Source organism: Prunus mume, linkage group LG6, assembly GCF_029339155.1.
Source record: "Prunus mume cultivar Tortuosa linkage group LG6, ASM2933915v1, whole genome shotgun sequence".
In the NCBI taxonomy this organism is placed as follows: Eukaryota; Viridiplantae; Streptophyta; class Magnoliopsida; order Rosales; family Rosaceae; genus Prunus; species Prunus mume.
The window spans coordinates 7,265,972-7,284,121 of record NC_142703.1 but is presented as its reverse complement, the minus strand read 5'-3'; the positions used below and the strand labels follow the sequence as shown (position 1 = coordinate 7,284,121).

General features: G+C 37.9%; 3 protein-coding genes across 4 annotated transcripts; 1 reads left to right on the top strand and 2 right to left on the bottom strand.

The window, feature by feature from the left end:
* Nucleotides 1-1,150: 1,150 nt before the first annotated feature.
* On the top strand, nt 1,151-4,867 carry LOC103334000 (putative polygalacturonase). Of its 2 annotated transcripts, none has more exons than XM_016795349.2 (6): nt 1,151-1,737; nt 2,532-2,849; nt 2,968-3,088; nt 3,184-3,358; nt 3,447-3,517; nt 3,754-4,867. In XM_016795349.2, exons 1-6 carry the CDS (start codon nt 1,726-1,728, stop codon nt 4,425-4,427), a joined length of 1,371 nt encoding a protein of 456 aa, XP_016650835.2. In that variant the 5' UTR covers nt 1,151-1,725; the 3' UTR covers nt 4,428-4,867. The 2 variants fall into 2 exon arrangements, with proteins under 2 accessions (XP_016650835.2, XP_088910272.1); XM_089054146.1 differs by having other exon boundaries at nt 1,575-1,741.
* Nucleotides 4,868-5,002: 135 nt separating this feature from the next.
* LOC103334001 (major allergen Pru ar 1-like) lies at nt 5,003-5,862 on the bottom strand. The gene is made up of 2 exons (XM_008236914.3): nt 5,575-5,862; nt 5,003-5,477 (listed from the first exon to the last, which is right to left on the bottom strand). Exons 1-2 carry the CDS (start codon nt 5,756-5,758, stop codon nt 5,179-5,181), a joined length of 483 nt encoding a protein of 160 aa, XP_008235136.1. The 5' UTR covers nt 5,759-5,862; the 3' UTR covers nt 5,003-5,178.
* A 480-nt stretch (nt 5,863-6,342) lies between these two features.
* Nucleotides 6,343-13,025, bottom strand: LOC103334002 (P-loop nucleoside triphosphate hydrolases superfamily protein with CH (Calponin Homology) domain-containing protein). The gene is made up of 19 exons (XM_008236915.3): nt 12,503-13,025; nt 11,862-12,028; nt 11,626-11,769; nt 11,164-11,400; nt 10,965-11,036; nt 10,596-10,664; nt 10,270-10,347; nt 10,052-10,159; nt 9,886-9,967; nt 9,695-9,790; nt 9,420-9,593; nt 9,200-9,306; nt 8,915-9,093; nt 8,492-8,653; nt 8,154-8,407; nt 7,881-8,044; nt 7,583-7,780; nt 6,864-7,354; nt 6,343-6,766 (listed from the first exon to the last, which is right to left on the bottom strand). The coding sequence occupies exons 1-19, from the start codon at nt 12,618-12,620 to the stop codon at nt 6,640-6,642; spliced, it is 3,027 nt and encodes a 1,008-aa protein (XP_008235137.2). The 5' UTR covers nt 12,621-13,025; the 3' UTR covers nt 6,343-6,639.
* Between the last annotated feature and the right edge of the window lie 5,125 nt (nt 13,026-18,150).

Sequence of the window (18,150 nt, the reverse complement as noted above, 5' to 3'; positions counted from 1 at the left end):
TACAACTGGTACGAGGCCGGACCCCTCTCCCTGCAGTCTTGTTGCAGATCTGCTGCTGCTGCTCAGGAACGCTCACACTCACTCCACATAATGAGTGACAGACATTTACACAACTGGGCTCCATTTCAACGATAATCAAAGCAAAAGTTACGGTCTTTGAAATTAACTCCTCATAATGAACCAAAACCAAACCAACCAACCAACCAACCACATGACCCATGTGTTGCAATTTGTTCCTCTCAGTCATCCTCACTCAGCTGAGGCCAGGGGCCACTACTAGCACTCACTCACTATTGAGTATATACATATACAACACAACAGCCACATTAATTTGTTCCACTTCCACTTGAGAAACAAAAAAAAAAGAAAAAGAAAAAGCTTTCAATGAGATTAATTTGGTGGTGTAAAGTGTAGAGCTCGCTGCTTTACCTAATTATGTTAATTTGTTCATGTCGTTATATGAATTGATTATGTTATACGTATCTTGTAGTGGCTCTCTGGCCGTTTCTAGTTAGCAGCCAAACATGAAAATTGTGGGTGGCACTGGCAGCTGGCTTTCTTTGTTATGCCATGCTCCTCCACAGACACAGTCCACTGCCGCGGGTTCCCCATGTGATTGTCTCCTTTAACCAAGGTTGTTTTGGTCAATACACTTGAATTAAAATCACTAGAACTAGAAGCACTTATCCTATGTACGTATCACTAGTTATCCTGTCCTACTACTAATCAGATAAGACAAGCTCTGGCTTGCCTTCTACCAATTCGAAGCCAACTTGACAACTGTGATTCATGTAACTATACGTAACATGGTTGGCAAATTAATGAATTCATGATCCAGTAGCAGCAGCAGCTCCGCAACAGTTGGCGTCGCAGATTTTTGGTAAAACAATGTGACCGTCCGTGCGAGGAACGAGAGAGAGCACAAGGAGGTAAGGTAAAAGGAAGGTAAGGTAAAAGGAAGGGAAGAAAGGGTTGAGTTGGCCCACTGATGACGGCACAAGTGGTTGGGATCTGGCGCTTTGGCATACTTGGGTGACGCTAGCCTTGCAAAATTTCAATGTCGACACATCAATGACATGGTCCCTTCGCCCCCACGCCACTAGTCTCTCTTCGCATGCCATGGCAAGTCCCCTGCCTCCTGCCTGCCTTCATTGTTCATTACATGAACAAACCTTTGTTTATTCTTTCTGTTGTTGTCATTAAACATTTAAGTAATTAATTACAAAGATTTTTATTTTCACTCTGTTTCTCTTGATTTTATGTTTGTGATTGATTGAGGCTTCGGTGCCAAAATTGTTTGTGTCGGCAAGACATGATTCTATGTTGGGAATTGTGTTGTAGATGGTAATTTTGTTTGTGAAGATTGCTTTTTTATTGTCAAGGATTTCCTAAAATATTATTCAAATTGCACTTTCCAACTTTGATGCGTCGAAATTGCTTTTTATTGTCATGCAAAATGGAAATCAAGCAGCTGGCTTTTTCTTTTTTAGCTGTCGCTTTCTCTCACCCCCGTTTGTTTTTCTTCTCTTTTTGTTTTCATGTACATCAGTGCCATTTTATAACACAAGCCTCTTACTTGTTCTTTTTTCCCTTCTCTTCCTCTCCTCCTCCTCCTCCTCCTCCTCCTTCTTCTTCCTTGGTTTCCTGACTGGGGTTTTGTTTTAGAGAGCCTGCTGCTGCTGTCTGAATTTGGTTCATTGCTGCTAAGTGGAAGAGTAAAGACTCATGAAGAGGCTAGTAAGTACGTTGGTTTGATATCTAGTATTTGATTCATAAATATATTTACTGGTTTTTTATCTTCACCATCTGTGTGTCTGCGAAAAATTCTCTCTTTTCCTCTCTCTTAGGCTTTTTGATCTAAAGATTGTATATGGGATTTACATTGGATGTTTGGCAATGTAAACTAGCTAATAGGTACGTGAACATCTGCTATGAGATTATCGAATTTTTAAACCGCCATTGCATCATCACCAAAAAGCAAAAAATAAATAAAAAGCTACAGACAAACATTCGAACTACACCAGGAAAAAAAATATAAAAAAGTATCTCAGACATCAGCAGAAAGCACAATCTTAACACAAGATACGGTCTCCTACAGAGGGACACATTTTCAAGAGCAGAAACTGAAAGCCCAGTTTTTATTTATGAATTCATAATTCTTAGATTGCCTCTTGCTTTACCTGCATTCACTGTAGAATAGGGGTATAAATCTTGTTTTCCCCGGTTCGCATGCATCTCTTTTACTTCAAGTCTTTTCACCCAGTAAGTTTATGTTGTATCTCTTTTACTCTCGTATTCTCTTTCAATTTAGTGTTGTCTTGGTGTTCAACCAAGTCTGTTGCAGTATTTTTGTATCTTATGTGCAATGAGATAACCAAATGTAAGGCATTTTCTGTTCTTTTACCATGATGTTATTGATATACAATATACATGCATCCTATATTAACATTTCGGTTCTTGCGAATGGTGTGACGGGTAGGCATCTCAAACTTCCCAGTAACCTTTATTTCTTCTGTTTTCCTATTTTTCAGTTGGCTCTGGTTCTGTTTCTGGCATTTAGTAGTGCTGTTCAGTACAATGGAGAAGGAAAGAATGGACAATGTGAAAACAAGATGTCTTTGGATCCCAGACCTCACAGCGTGTCACTCTTGGAGTTTGGGGCAGTTGGAGATGGGAAAACATTGAACACGGTAGCCTTTCAAAATGCTATTTTCTATGTCAAGTCATTTGCTGACAAGGGTGGTGCTCAGCTCTATGTTCCGCCTGGCAGCTGGCTTACTGGAAGTTTTAACCTTACCAGCCACCTCACACTCTTCCTGGAAGCAGGTGCCATCATTCTTGGATCCCAGGTTCACATAAAACACAAATTTTTCTCTGCTTTGATCTAAAAGAATCATTCTTACTTTTAATAATAATAATAATAATAACAAGAGTGTATAAGACTCAGTGTTGGCAATGGTTATGCAGGATTACACTCACTGGGATATTGTGAAACCTCTACCTTCTTATGGTCGAGGGATTGACTTGCCTGGTTGGAGATATCGTAGCTTGATCAACGGACACAATTTAAGTGATGTGGTGATAACAGGTGAGGATATTCGTGCATAAATAGTTGTCCTGTTGAGATGCATCCAAGTTCTGCCTTCCTCATGTAACTCTTCCACATTCAATAAATTTTACCAGGTGATAATGGAACCATTGATGGACAAGGTTCTGTCTGGTGGGAGCAATTTAGCTCTCATGCCTTGAATTACAGCCGACCACATCTAGTGGAATTCACCGGGTGTGATAATGTCACTATATCAAATTTAACCCTCCTGAACTCCCCCGCTTGGAACATTCATCCAGCGTACTGCAGGTACTGCTGGTAGCTTTTTAGGTCAATGTCACATTTCTTGTGTGTTCAACTGAACTGATATTGTTGATTATATGTTAAAATAATACAGGTATGTGCAAGTTCTGAACATAACTGTTCATGCTTCTCCTGCATCTCCATATACTAGTGGTATAGTCCCAGGTGTGTCAAACATTACTTTTCAGACCATTTATCTATTACTGCTTTATCTTTTCTGCGTTCCTCTCCCTGATCAATCTGTGTAGTTATTTATTTAGAGATTCATCCCCTCATTGATGAGAAATGTATAGGTTCTTAGTTAATTTTTCTTTTCTCTATGCTGAAGTTCTTGCTAGTTTTTATGAAAAGTTTGAAGAGCCTAAATATCTTTTGCAACATGTGTATAACCGTGACTTCAGATTCTTCGGAGAATGTTTGCATTGAGAACTGCAACATTAGTATGGGTCATGATGCAATTGCTCTTAAGAGCGGTTGGGATGAGTATGGAATTGCCTATGGCAAACCCACCAAAAATGTGCATATCCGGGGTGTTAACCTTCAATCCTCTTTGGGCGCTGGCCTGGCATTTGGCAGTGAGATGTCTGGAGGCATATCGAACATACTTGTAGAGCAGCTTCATCTACGTAACTCGTTCATTGGCATTGCACTCAAGACATCTAGGGGAAGAGGAGGTTATATGAAGGACATAATTATATCCAATGTCGAAATGGAAAATATTCACTTGGCAATGGAGGCTACAGGTCAGAGTGGCTCACACCCTGATGAAAAATTTGATCCTGATGAACTGCCATTTGTTAAAGGAGTCACCTTTGAGAATATGGTCGGCACTAATATCACCTTTGCTGGGAATTTTTCTGGACTCGACAAATCGCCTTTCACATCTATCTGTCTCTCAAATATCTCATTCTCCATCACTTGGAATTCTTCTTCCTCATGGTTCTGTTCCAATGTGATGGGTTTTTCAAAGGAGGTGTCTCCTAAACCATGTTCAAACCTCCAGGACTCAACTTTTAACTCTTCTGCGGCTTGCTTCTTTTCCTTATACCCATTCAACTACGCTACAGTTTTGTGAGATCATCATCAAAAAGACAAAATACCCGTTCTGTTCAATCTGTACATGAGATACCGTTTATGCAGGAGATTTTCCAATAAAGCTCCAATTTATAATCTTCCGTCTCTTCTCATACGAACAAGCATTCTCTGCCTTGCTACGAGATCTTCCGAAGTGGTGTGTCATCCTGATAATACAGGCTCATGTAGAGCCTCATTTTTTCATTCGTGTGCAAGGAAATTTTGGTAGTGCAGTGCAACTCAGATAGCTATTGCTTCCATTGTTTTATTTTATTTTGGAATATCTTTAGTTACAATGTAAATTCATGTAATGTGGACTGATACCAGATTAATCATTGATATTCTGGCAAAGAGAGGGTGTTAAGTTAAGTGACTGATGTGATTGAAATAATGAGTAATTGAAAAGGTTGATGTCCTGCTGATTAAGTCTGAGTTTGGTTATTTTCTGTCCTGGTCCCCTGGCTGCTTATACAAGGATTAATTTCCACCCGTCGTTTTCTTCATTCTTGGTATACGACATTATTTCTTACTTTGTCCCCACTTCCTTGACTTTGAAACATCAAACAGGCATTGACATTGTGTAGCAGATGAAAATGAACCATTAATTAACCTTATGTAACTATGGCTGTTGGTTTATATATTTCACATGTCCATATATTTCAAAGACTACAACCAAAGACTCGATGAAAAGAAGAGAGACGGGTGGATATGAATGGCGAGAAGAAAATATGTCTTGACTCTTGAGGCTGCAGCTATTCGTAGGCACCGGGACTTTCGAAGAGGTAAGCTTCAACAACCTTGTACATGCCCATTGCTCTTTCTTTGCCACCCCTGATTTCTTCCTCATTGATCTCAAAGTCACCAGCAGCCTGGTACTCACTCATCATCTTGCAAGTACAACCACCATTAGGAGAAGCCTCAAACCTCACCTCATAAGTAATAGACTTGATCTTGTCCTCCAACACGTCTCCTTCAATCAGTGTGTACTTGCACACCAAATTCTCGACGTCCAGGATGTCTATTCTGTTCTTCATGTACTTGTAACGAGTACCTGCATATCATGCATATGTTATTGAATTAAACATGACAGAGAAATGTGATTGATGATTTTAAATAAAGTCGACATGTGTGGTTAATTTATTAATTACCCTCAGCAAAATTGATCTGCTTGATGCTTCCTTCGCCTCCATCGCCGTGGATGATTTCGATGCTCTTAATGGCCTGAGGCATGAGCTTGGGGATGAGGTTGTGGGAGTCTAGGATCAAGGCCTTGAACAACCTGGCCGCTGCTACTGGACTGGCAAATTCCTGGCTTAAACTGATGGCCGCCATGTTATCTAGTCTCTTGCTTGCTGATATGAAAATGATGAGACTTGAGAGGTGAGGTTGGTTGGGGTTGAGAATTGGCTGGCTCAATGGGGGGGAAGTTTATGTCAATCTTTATAGATTGGAATATGTCATCATCACACACACACTAAATTCAGCATATCCTATGGCCTCCAAAAATGAATTAACCTTACCTACTATAAGTCGTGGATTTGGAACACAAAATTTGACCACATAGAAATTCTTTTGGGTATATCACTATAAGTTTATGAATTATATAATCATAATTTTGCATGTGAACGATATGAAAACTTCTCTGCTTCAAAAAGATATCTCTATTATTGTTGCTGTTACAATCATCAACGTTTAATTTATTTAAGAATCAACCAACTCTTCTTGTCGTTAGTTGATAGATTATAGATAGGAAAAGAAGCATCTAAATCATTTTTTTTAATTTAAAAAATTTAACGCACCAACTTGTTTAGATAGATATCAGATAAAAGAATTGAATCTTTGCTTAATGTTAGTGTGATTAATTAAGTGTTTTGGTTTCCTTGGTGATCGTTAATACAATAACTGGAACCATAAAATTTGTACAAAGAAAGTTTTATAAATTTATAAACAGAATTATCCGTCATCCAAACCAAGTCTGGCAGTATTTGTCTACACAACTCACTCTTAAATTTACAAGCAACTGGATTTATTGCTGCACTTAACTGTATATAAAACTTACAATATTTTTCCTTTTCGGAAAAAAAAAATGAAGAAAATAGTAAAATCTCTCTCTCTCTCTCTCTCTCTCTCTCTCTGTAACAAAATCAAAGAAATCACTACGAAAAAAAAATAATATTTGAATCACCCTCTCTCAACGTGTTAAGTTAACACCTCTACTTTCTATTCCCAGCTTTGCGTTTCATCTCAGCTGGAGCTGGCTGCCTTGCAATCCTATGTGGCACCCCATTCAAAGGTTTCCGTGAAGGTGAAGGGCCTAGAGAAGAAGGATTAAAGCTCTTGCTGCAGAAATCATTAGCAAGTTTTTAGGAAGCTGATTATATAAACTCACTACACGGCATGTAAAAATGCATAACAGAAGGCCAAGTTCAAAATTTACCTTAGATCTGGGCTTTTCACTTGCTTTGCATTAGATTTCTTGGTCTTTGACCCAATGCCATTGCCCATGTTAGTAAGTTTAGTCTGATTGAATTGCCAGAGCAGATCTGGCTCTGAAGAGTCACTGGTGGCAGCATCAAGATCATCCATGTCATCTGTACTAGCGACATTGAACCCGTTGCTTCCCATGAACATATTGTACGACTGTTCTGGATAAACCTTGGAAGAATCCTGGAGATATTTCTGGTAGAAAACATCAGATAAATTCCCATTGTCTGCTCCCCAGCATCCTAAAGGATTTCGAGCTCTGCTTGCTGCTTCTTGCTTGTTCACCATAACCTTATCCACCCACTCACCCGAGCCCATGTCTTTATCATCCTCCCCATAATTCTGGCTAGGACTTTCAGCTGGGGGCCAGGGAGGTGAATTCACTAGTAGCTCATCAAGATCAAAGCTCTCTCTTTTTTGCCTTGAGGCCGAATTGTTGTGGGGCTACAAAACCAGTACATCAAGCGACAACGCTAAGTTCACAACACTAGAACATACTAATTGAATGGTTGCTAAAATTAATCTAGGGCAAGGGACTAGAAACCCCATAATTCAAATGTCTCTTGGTATCCAAGAGCCATAAGGCATCAAACTCAAATTTTGGCTAGAAATCTACTGACAGTTATAAAATGATGGCTTCCTTCCGAATCACAACCAAAAAGTAAAATTTACCTCAGTGATCACTACATTGCCCATTGGTTGCCGGCAGCCAATCTGATTGCCTAGCATGTCTGTACCCTGATGTTTGGAATGAAAAGGTGACAATTCACTAGCTTTTGTCCTATATTTATCGGAACCACCAGAGGCTGGGCGTTTATTGTGTTCATCTTCCTCCTCTTTCCTGGCTAGTGCTGCCTTAAGACCAGCAATCTGATCACAAAAAGTTCAACAATGCGAAGTAAGAATTGATTCTTAAGCTAACCGTCTGGAAGAACCATACAAGTGACAGTCTGAGAGACAATGTAAAAACCTGTTCTTTGAGTGCTTTGACATCTGTACTATCTTTGTTTACCCGGGCAGCACCAAGTTCAACTGTGGCTACTCGCTCTGCAAATTTAAGTGTACTTATTGTTTCACTGACAGCATCTGGCTCAGGACTTATGTGAACAAACATAAGTGTCTTGGCTTGTCCACCTAAAATAAGATTACAAACAAAGAGTCGTAATCAAATTTTCTTGGATAATCTAAGGCTAAAGACAGAATGTATACCATTCTCAAGAAGGCATGTGGTAGTTAAACTTACCCAGTGAATCTTGGAGCAGCTGTGTTAGTTTGCTGTTTCTGTAAGGGACATGTGAGTTCTTTTGGGCAAGGGAAGCAATCACATCCCCTAAAGCCGAGAGTGACTTGTTAATATGTTGAGCTTCTTTTAATCTATCTCCGGTCACCTCAGATTTGTCTACCCTCTCACTCCCTGCAAGATCAACCAAATGCATACAGCCACGAAGAATAGCTCCAGATGTCAAATCCCTTCCTTGAACATGAACAGTCAAGCAACTGCATATTGATAAAAGTTAGAGTTGGCTAATTCCCATTTAAGTATTCGTACAAACTTGGCACCACAGAAGACTAGATTCCTACCTGTGAGAGCGACTACTACGGTCGTTTAGGGCAGTTGCACCCACAACACGATTTCTTTGTCCAAGGTTCATCAGATCAATAACATCAGATGTTGATGAGACACGAATAAGATTTGCGTCGGGCACGCTGAGACCTGTCTGAGAACTATTACGAATTTCTAATGTAACAACCAGTTAAGAAAAGCCTGGCAATTGTAGATAAACAAGCACATTTTCATCTTGATTTTGACCCATACTGAAAATTAGGTATATTTAAAGTCCAATGAAATAGTACAGCTAAACAAATTTATTTTTAAAAAAGTAACAAACTGATGTTCAAAAGATATCTTGAGTTTTCTGTTTGTCTTTTGCCAAGAAACCAATGTCAAGTTTCTTGACCTCATTAAGGAAAAACTAAATTAAGCAGTAAATTAGTAAAGGATATCTTTTGTTAGTTCCATCAGTAACAAGAAGATCTCGGACTTGCTCGTTATAGATCTCAATCATCTGAACAGAAACATCATAGTTGAAAGTGTCCTTTCTTTGATCTGCTATCAGAAACAAGTCTCCCAATGCCCTATAATTTACACCTTGGCTTTTCTCCGTAAGCTCTCTGGGTCCAGTCTAATCATGCAAGTACCAAAAATCAACGATAGTATGCATGCATTAATCAATCAAGCAACAATTTACATAAAATAGCATGTATTCAGAGATAGAGAGCATATATTACCATAGTGTAAGTTTTCCCTGATCCTGTTTGGCCATATGCAAAAATACAAACATTGTAACCATCAAGGACAGACCGAATCAGTGGGTGCATATCAGAGAAAACATCCGCTGCAATAAAATAGAACAAAATATTGTTATAAATATAAGCTTAATGTTAAGATAATAAAACTCTGAAGATTGTTTTTCTCCAAAAAAACCTTCTTAATAAAAACCATACCAACCTTGGGTTGCAGATGGCTCAAAGACTTTGTTAAAGTTGAAGGACCTACGTCCTTTCCCATGTCTTGAGGGGATGTTAATAGTGATATTTCCATCTTCTATGTGATCCACAGTGCTCATATAGTTTGAAAGTCCAGATAAGAAAGGTCTCACTCGACAATAAACCCTGATACTTCCTAATCAACACAACAAATAACTAATTAACCATTTTGAGGACTAGCATTATTTAGGCATGTGTGAAACTTTAAGTATAGACAACTAATGATCTTATTATTACCTTTGAGGTCTTGGACTTGATTGTAAAGCTTTCGGTTTTCCTCAAGAACTCTGTGATACCCACTCGCAGCATGAGCTAGGCTGTGAATATGCAAACCTATGGAAGCAAAAGCTTGAATTAGAAAAAGAGATACCAACCCCAAAGGGAAAAGGCAACCAAAAGCAACAAGTAGTTTTCTTATGAGTTTATACCAATATTGTTGAACTCCTCACAGAACTTCATTTTCATAAACTGAATACCAGATTTTGTAGTGTGAAGAGTTTGCTTTAGTTCCTGCAAAATTTACATGTGGCAATGGCATAAATATGCGAACCAATAACAAAATAAAATGGAGACTACTTCACAGCTGAAACCCACCTGAACATCTCTTTGTTGTCGATCGAAGATCATTTGCTGCTTAAGCAGCCGACCTTTTGATTCCTCTTCAGAGATGTAACTTTTATTGAACGAGTTTTTGTCTTCCATCTAATTATTATTGCAAAAGACACAAATATATGAGTTTTAATCTAGTTATAGACGTTGACGTCAAAATACGAGTTTCACTTGCTGTTCAAAAGGTAAAGCACAATAGTTACCATTTTGTCACCAGAAGCGAATTTCATTGAAGGCTTTTTGCTGTGAGAAACAGCCGCATCTTTCGGAGTTGTTTTTGTCTGTAAGATATATTAATAGGCACATGTTTAGGTTTAAATTAAAATGACAAGGAACAAACAGTATATAAATCTAATAGCTCATGTTTCCAATGTAAAAATTCATGGATGCCTCATTTTCTGATATTAGGTTTGTCTAACACATGCAAACATATAAATGATGACCCTAGTCATGTTGAACAGGTGAAAGTCTCCTAATAATGTTTATATAAAAAAAAGGTAAAAGTTTTTAATGAGAAAGACTGGCATACCAATTCATATTGGCTGGCAATACGTTGCTCAAATTCCTCCACGAGCTTGCTTAGCACAGACTCTACCACCTGTTACAGCCAGAAGGATAAAATAATCCAATTAAGAGCGAGCAGAAATGTTAGAAGATAAAGTTGACAGTGATTAATAGTAATTTATAGGTGGTGGTATCAATGAATCAACAATTGCCCCCTTTTTCATGCAAGTTAAAAACGCAATTGGGTGGTCAAACACAAACCAGTTAGGATTGTGAACGAAAAAATTCAAGTAGCAGATATGACTGGTACAGATGAAAGACTGTTTCGCCAACTTAATTAGAAAATAGCTATGCTGAACAATATAACTCACACTACTGAGTGCATTGCCCTTACCACTGGAACTTCTTCAGGCTTCTTATCTAATAGAAGTGCACGGACAAGCATACTAAAGGTGCGAGAACTAGACTGCAAATATGCGAACAGGAAAGGAAAAGCTTATGGTTATTCTTCTAATTCAATTGAGAAAGAATGCAGAGATACAAATAAATAAATATAAACAGAAATAATGATAACAAAAGTTTAGCTTACCAACCATTTTATTAGAATCAAGATCAGAGGCCTGAGCACTCAAAGGTTTTTCATTCATTGAGGAGGTCCTTGACAACGAGTTCGTGAATGGCTCGGAATTTTTTCTTACAAAAGACTTGGCTGACGTAGTAGGTTTTATATTTCCACCAAATTTCCATATGCCATTACCCCCAGTCTGTTTCCAGTCACTGTAGGATTTAAGTGCCAGAACTGTATTCACAACCCTTGCCGATTTCCCTCCCTGAAAGATAACAAGATAAAATGTACAGATGTTAAAGAAATACTTATCTTAGATAATCTAATTCTGAAATTATAGTTTTCTGACTACAAATTCCAGAAATTTGATGTGCATAGTAGTTGTCTTAAATAAATCTCTACAAAATAATGAAGAAGACCATTCGTGTAAAAGCCTATCATTAAATCATTGTTATTAAACCTCAGAATTTGATTCTGCACGAGTACATACTTGTTCCAAATCGGAAGCCTCAAACGTGGGAAGCCCCATTTCTTGAATAGCAACAAGGAAGTTTCTCACATTCTCGAAGTACTGAAACGCAGACAATGCCGCCCCATCAGGGATCAAAGCTGAATCACATGGACTTTCTACCACCTGGGAAAAAGTTATGTAAGGTAAATAATGGATAAATTTTAAAAAATTGAAAATGAAATTGAAAGAAAGCCGGAAATTAGGATCAGGGTCACCTTGGGCACAGCTCCAGGTTGAACCTTATTGATAGCGTTGCAGAGGATAATCCCACTTCTCAATCCAAGCCTAAACTCTTCCTCGGAAGGCTCAGCAGGCAAATCTTTAGCCACAACAACACCGATCATCTTTCTAAGCCACCCAGCAGCCTCATTTCTTCTTGATGCTACACAACAAAGGTTAGCTCATTTAGCTTAGGCAATGAAATGTAACCCAACTCTCAAGTACTCAATTTTTACTATTTCAAACTCGTTCAAAATTGGACAATTTAAGAGAGAATAAGTAACACAATTCGCCAGTGTGTGCCCACATTGCTTCAGAGAACCACATATACAGAATCATCGGTCGGATGGTAGGACAATCGTAGATTGGAACAAAATTCAAAAAATTTAAAGCAAATAAACAAGTTTCTTCAAGTATCTAACTGGTGAAGTTAAATCAGAACAGAGAGAGAGAGAGAGCGAGAGCTGATCCTCTGTTTGGTTGCTGAGAAAATGGATGAAAACACAATATTGAATTCGAAGAGAATTATAGAAGAAACTTCGATCAATGCATATTCTTAGGTATTAGCTGGAGAATTTTTTTTTCCCGACAAAAAGAAGAAGAAGAAAGAAAGAAACATTAATGGAAAAGTGATTACCAGCTTCCTCAGCTTTTCTAGACTCCAAATTGAGATCTCCGACGCGAGTACCATGCTGTTGAAGCACATCCTCCACCATGGACGCTACCGAAAATGACAATGTCCCTCCTGCCGCCATTGTTTCTTGCTTCCCTACCACCGGCACACTAACGATTTCTCACTCTAAGCCAAAACTTAAGACCACACTTCACAATCTCGCCATCAAATCCACAACTTCTCAAAAAGATTTTTACCAAATCAATGTAATTAAACTCTTAAATACGTATACTTAGAACAAGTAGATTATGTCCCTGTATTGCCGGCTCTTGAGGAAACAGAAGTAAGAACCACAAGGGTTTCACAGAAAGATCTACAACCAAAACAGTAACTCAGAGACGGAGAGAGAGAGAGAGAGAGAGATAGAGAGAGATGATATTATCTTTGTTGTTGGAGATGTTGTTTGATGTAAAGGTTTCTTTGTTTCCAATTTAGACTCTCACATTCCTCCTCCAGTCCATGACCTTTTGCTTTTCTCTCTTTCTCTTTTCACGCTCTCTGCTTTAATACTCTCTCCGTCCGACTTCCCTTTTTTCCCAAAGCTACTGCCCAAACCTGTTTCCGAGCCTTCCCGGGTTTAAACCCATTTACCCGTTTTCAAATCAAACATCTAAACACCATTCAAAAACAAAAATATCCGGTGCAGTTGCTTCTACGGCGCGTGTGATTTGGCAAGTTTAGCGAGCTAGACCTGGATCTTCACGGGCACCAGAGGGGTGGCTGGCTACAGATTTCGGGTTGAGATCCTACTTACAGGACATAGATCCGGGCATTTCAATAAAAAGCTATTTAATGTTCTAACCTCTTATTAAGCTATTGCTTTCAATCAAGGAAAACGATATCCACCATAACTTTGGATCCCATGTAGTTGTGGACCATAGTCGTCTCTTTTACAAACTCATCATGTACAATTAATTTGTTGCAGTAAACATTTTTCTATGTCAGATATAATTGTAACTACGAAAATCTTTTTTAATTAATCGAGGATGATTCGAATTTAGATATAACTATACAAACTGTGCCATCATTTTGAACACTGAATGACGGTGTGTGTCATTACTATTGCTTTAATTAGAGGACAAAATCCCCCCACATGAATTCAAAAACATTAACACTAGCCTTTCAAATAATATTCTCGCAAGCGGGTGAGCTTGTCCATTTCATTTGCATATAGCTATCGTCATGTTCAACTAGTTTTATAGCTACCGTTTGCTAACTTATTCGTTTTATTGGTTCAAATGTTCCGCTAGCCAACCACCCTTCCTTTCAAGAGAAAAAGGAGGGAAATAATTTTGTTTTTTATTTGAAATACATGCCCAGGTTTACTCATCCAATTCAGTTTCTGGTGTGTTATGACTACTGTCACAATATTTACAAAATAACCTCCAGCGTTCAAGTCAAATAATTTGTTTTAAACCTACCCTTGGTCATATACAAGTTCAAATTCAAATATAATATATATATTGGTTAATTTGTTTCAAAGCAACGAAAGCATATGTAGAAAGTATGAACGTTGACACAATATATTGGGCAAGTAAAAAGTTTGAAAGCAAGCTACAAGCATAAACATTATCCAATCATCTAATTACATCGAATATGAATATATACATGAAATTGTAGGCGATTATCTGGTTGGTCATGTGTCTCTGTCACATAGAAATGGTTGTTGAACACCTATAACCACTTAGGTCATAATGATGGATTAACCAATACAAAAGATAAACTATGGCCTTGAGCTCTAAGTAAGAGAAGCTTGGAACTTTTCTACCGCCCATCTTTTCTTTCATCCATAATGTTGGATTGAACCCCTCTATAGTACTAGAGTGTTTTTTTAGCAAGCTGATAGTAAGAGTTATTCGTTAAATTTTGATGGGAAGTCAGCACACATGATTTGTTTCAAAATATCAATGATCAATATGTCTTGATACTCAATGAATTTATGTCTTCCTTATTTTGACGGATTTGTCGATTATAATAAATTTGATATGAATATTGTGTGCACATAATTTCTGACAAATGTTCTGTCTGCCTATTAAAAAAAAAATTAATGGGAAGCAAACAATCAAATGGGACACGAGTGGAGGAGGCATAGCATGGGCATACTGCATACAGATACAGATCAGAACACTACAATCTCGATGGCTTCAACGTTCGAAAATTTCAAATGATAGGTCGGGTCCCGAACCTCCAGGTATGGATACAGTTGAGGCCCACGTAGAGCGTCTTTACCGGTCCCACTCACGACCGTTCGGCGGGCATTTAATATTTTAATAGCAAGAGTGAGTGATATACTCATAGGAAGTTACGGAAAAGATTCACGACAGACCAATGGGTGTCAGCGGTCAAGCACAATGGACAATGGTTGCTTTGTACGTGACATGTTTTGATTGGATAAGGTTTGGGTATATCAATCTGCTGCCCCGTCAACGTGTAACGAGCGTAAAAGTTTTGTAATTTGCGGAAGAGTCGCTCAATTACAAAACCCGCACCTGTAGCGCGTGGGAAGGCATCTTCCCCTTTGAGGGCCTGTTTGGCAGATCCTGAAATTTTATCAGATTTGATTTAAAATTCGTGTTTGGTTGGCAAATATAAATTTTTTTTTAAGAAAGAGTAACATTCAAGTGGTTGCTTTGCTGATAAATTATATAAAGTTTGTATCATGTCACTCCTTTATAAATAATTATTCAGTAAATTAGTGAAATTCATCATAACATATACATTCAATTTGTTGCTTTGCTGATAAATTATATAAAGTTTGTATCATGTCACTACTTTATAAATAATTCATCCGTAAATTAGTGCCTCAATAGCGAGGGTTCGAAACCCATTGAAAGTACTTTGTAACTAAGAGCAAACCGAACTCCCGAGCGGGAATTAATCCCACATTTCGGGTGTGGAGACATCTTGTGGTATTTACCGAAAAGGTAGCTTACTAATTGGAGTACATATTATAACTGATTAAACTGAATTGGTTGCCATCCAATAAAAGAAGTGTCATAAAAGGAGGAAATGAAATGTAAATGGAGAGAGAGAGAGAGGTGGTATTTACCGAAAATGTAGCTTACTGGTTGGTACAGATTATAACTGATTAAACTGAATTGGTTGCCATCCAATAAAAGAAGTGTCATAAAAGGAGGAAATTAAATGTAAATGGAGAGAGAGAGAGAGAGAGAGATTGCCAACCAAGACATTTGAGCAAAGGGAATGGGTTGAAATTATGTAATTCTCAAAGTAATCAAATTAAAAGGCCCTGGACGGTTGTTAATAATTCATTATTACTTGTAATAAAAAAGGGTGGCAATAATAGTTGGACTATAATTGCAATTACCAAATTCAGATAGATTATCTGTTACAATATTTATCGTCTTCACATGTTATGTTAAGCCAGCGCCCAGCTAAGGTGAAGGTGGTGCTTCCCTTCCCATGAATGATTTTATTCACGAATTGCATTCCATTAGATTGGATTGGACCCTATCATATCACTTTCTGCTGCTGCTACATTATGCACATGAGAGATGGGAAGCCTCAGGCCTGTGCCGCATTATAATGTCATATCATGGAAACCGTACACGCGTCATCAGCCTACTTGGCTACCCCATAAAAGTTTGATTTTCAGTGCTCTTCCAAATGAAGCAAAATAAATTTTGCAGTAAAACTATCATGTAAAGCAATCATATTAATTCAGACCAAAAAAATAAAAAATAAACAAAGGCATACATACTGGATAAAAAGAAATCATATTACATACATAAAGTAGTTCATAAGTTTTTTTATACGAGCGATAATGAAAGAGGAGATTCGAACAACTCGAGCTATAAGTTTTAGAATAGCCTTTCTGATTCTTACACTAAAGTAAAAACAAAGGACTTTTTTGAGAAATTGGATCATGCGACCTAAGCTCTACTGTGCTCATGATTTTGTTTTGGCATCTAATCCGAATTAATTGCTTTTATTTTGTCAATTCAGGGTAAGGTTTTGTTTTGGCATCTAATCCTCCCCTTTTCAGAAGGGTAAAAGCCCTAAAGAATAATTGACTCGTAATTAATGGTTTTCACAGAAGTGGCATATCCTCCTTGAGGTTTGATGTCTGTTAGTCTCAGCCATGACCCGGAAAAAATAAAAAAAAGATGGTCAGTTCCCATTTGATTGATGCCTTAATATAATTACACGGGCCTTTTCTTTTTCATGAGAATAATTACAATGACTTTTTGAAGGGTTGCTTTCCTTTCACATTAACAACATATGCTCAACTCTACACAGAGAAAGAATATACATTGGTTTATGTCATTACAAAGTTAAAGCACTCATCATCATCATCATAATTGTGATTATAGTTTTTGGTTGGCCAGAGTGTAAAAAGGCTCTTGGTGGCAAATATGGATCATAGGAATAGCAATCCTCCCTGGAAAGCCACCACCAGCCACTTCCACCCACATACATATTTTTATATGATATATATATATATATACAGTAACAGTTATAGATTTCAGAACAAATCTAAGCCAATTGGTATAAACAAATCATATACAAATGAAAAAGTCAAGCCTTTTCTTTCAAGAAATATAAAGACCAGTTTGTTAAGAGATCAAACTTGGAAGTGGGTGGTTCCTAGTCCCTCGTGAGGTTGTAAATGCTTCTTCTTAGAACTTGGAAGGTTTGGTTTAATAAACTAGCAAAAATTATTTAAAATGTGTAACAGATAGTATGGAGAAATAAAGGAAATAAAGAAGAAAAAAGTGTTGGTGTTTTAGTAATGTCGGGGTGGGGCAACATGCATTCCCTGTAAATCATGAAAGCATTGCACTCCTCCATCTTTTGGTAGCTCATGTATACTTTTAGAGCCGACACAAAACTATGATGAGGGCTCAGAGAGAGAGATAGATGGAGAGATGGCAGTCCTCCTTTTGCTCCTCACATTCCCCTTAATCATAATACTCTGTACTTGTTGGCTGGTGCAGCATTTGTTTCTAATAACATTCCAACTCATGTAAACCCCATGTAATATAATTGTAATACAAGCGATATATGGATAGGGGAATCGAACACACATTCTCATATACAGGGATAACTGCTTTTAGCCACTTAAGCTATAAACTCTTTGCAATGTGCATGTGAATTAAATATTCACGAAAGATAAAAGAAGCAAAAAAAGGGAGATATTTTGTTTTTTGTTCTTCTCCATTTCATTCCTTGCAAATGGAAATATGCAGAGAAAAAAAAGGGCATTATAATGTTCCATTTGGTTGTTTTGGGTTTGCTTAGGTAAGTGGATATTTGATGGCTTTGCAATCACGTTCAATTAGGTGGTTCCAACTTCCAATTACCAAACTCGAGTCTAAAAAGCTAAAGCGCCACACGCATGATGATGGGCCTTGATTGGCTGGGAACAAATCTCGGCCCAGTTAACATTAAAATTTGATCCATTACATGTGCGACTGGAGATGAATTGGGCTTTTTCTGGGTCAATAACTTATTGGGGTAAGGGCCTTACAGAGTACCTTTGTTGTAATCGCTAGCCAATGGGCTTATGACCCATCCCTTCTTGTCCCATATTAAATCGCTAGCCAATGTTATTTTAATTCGACCGGAAAAAGGAAGAAGAAAAGCTGTTC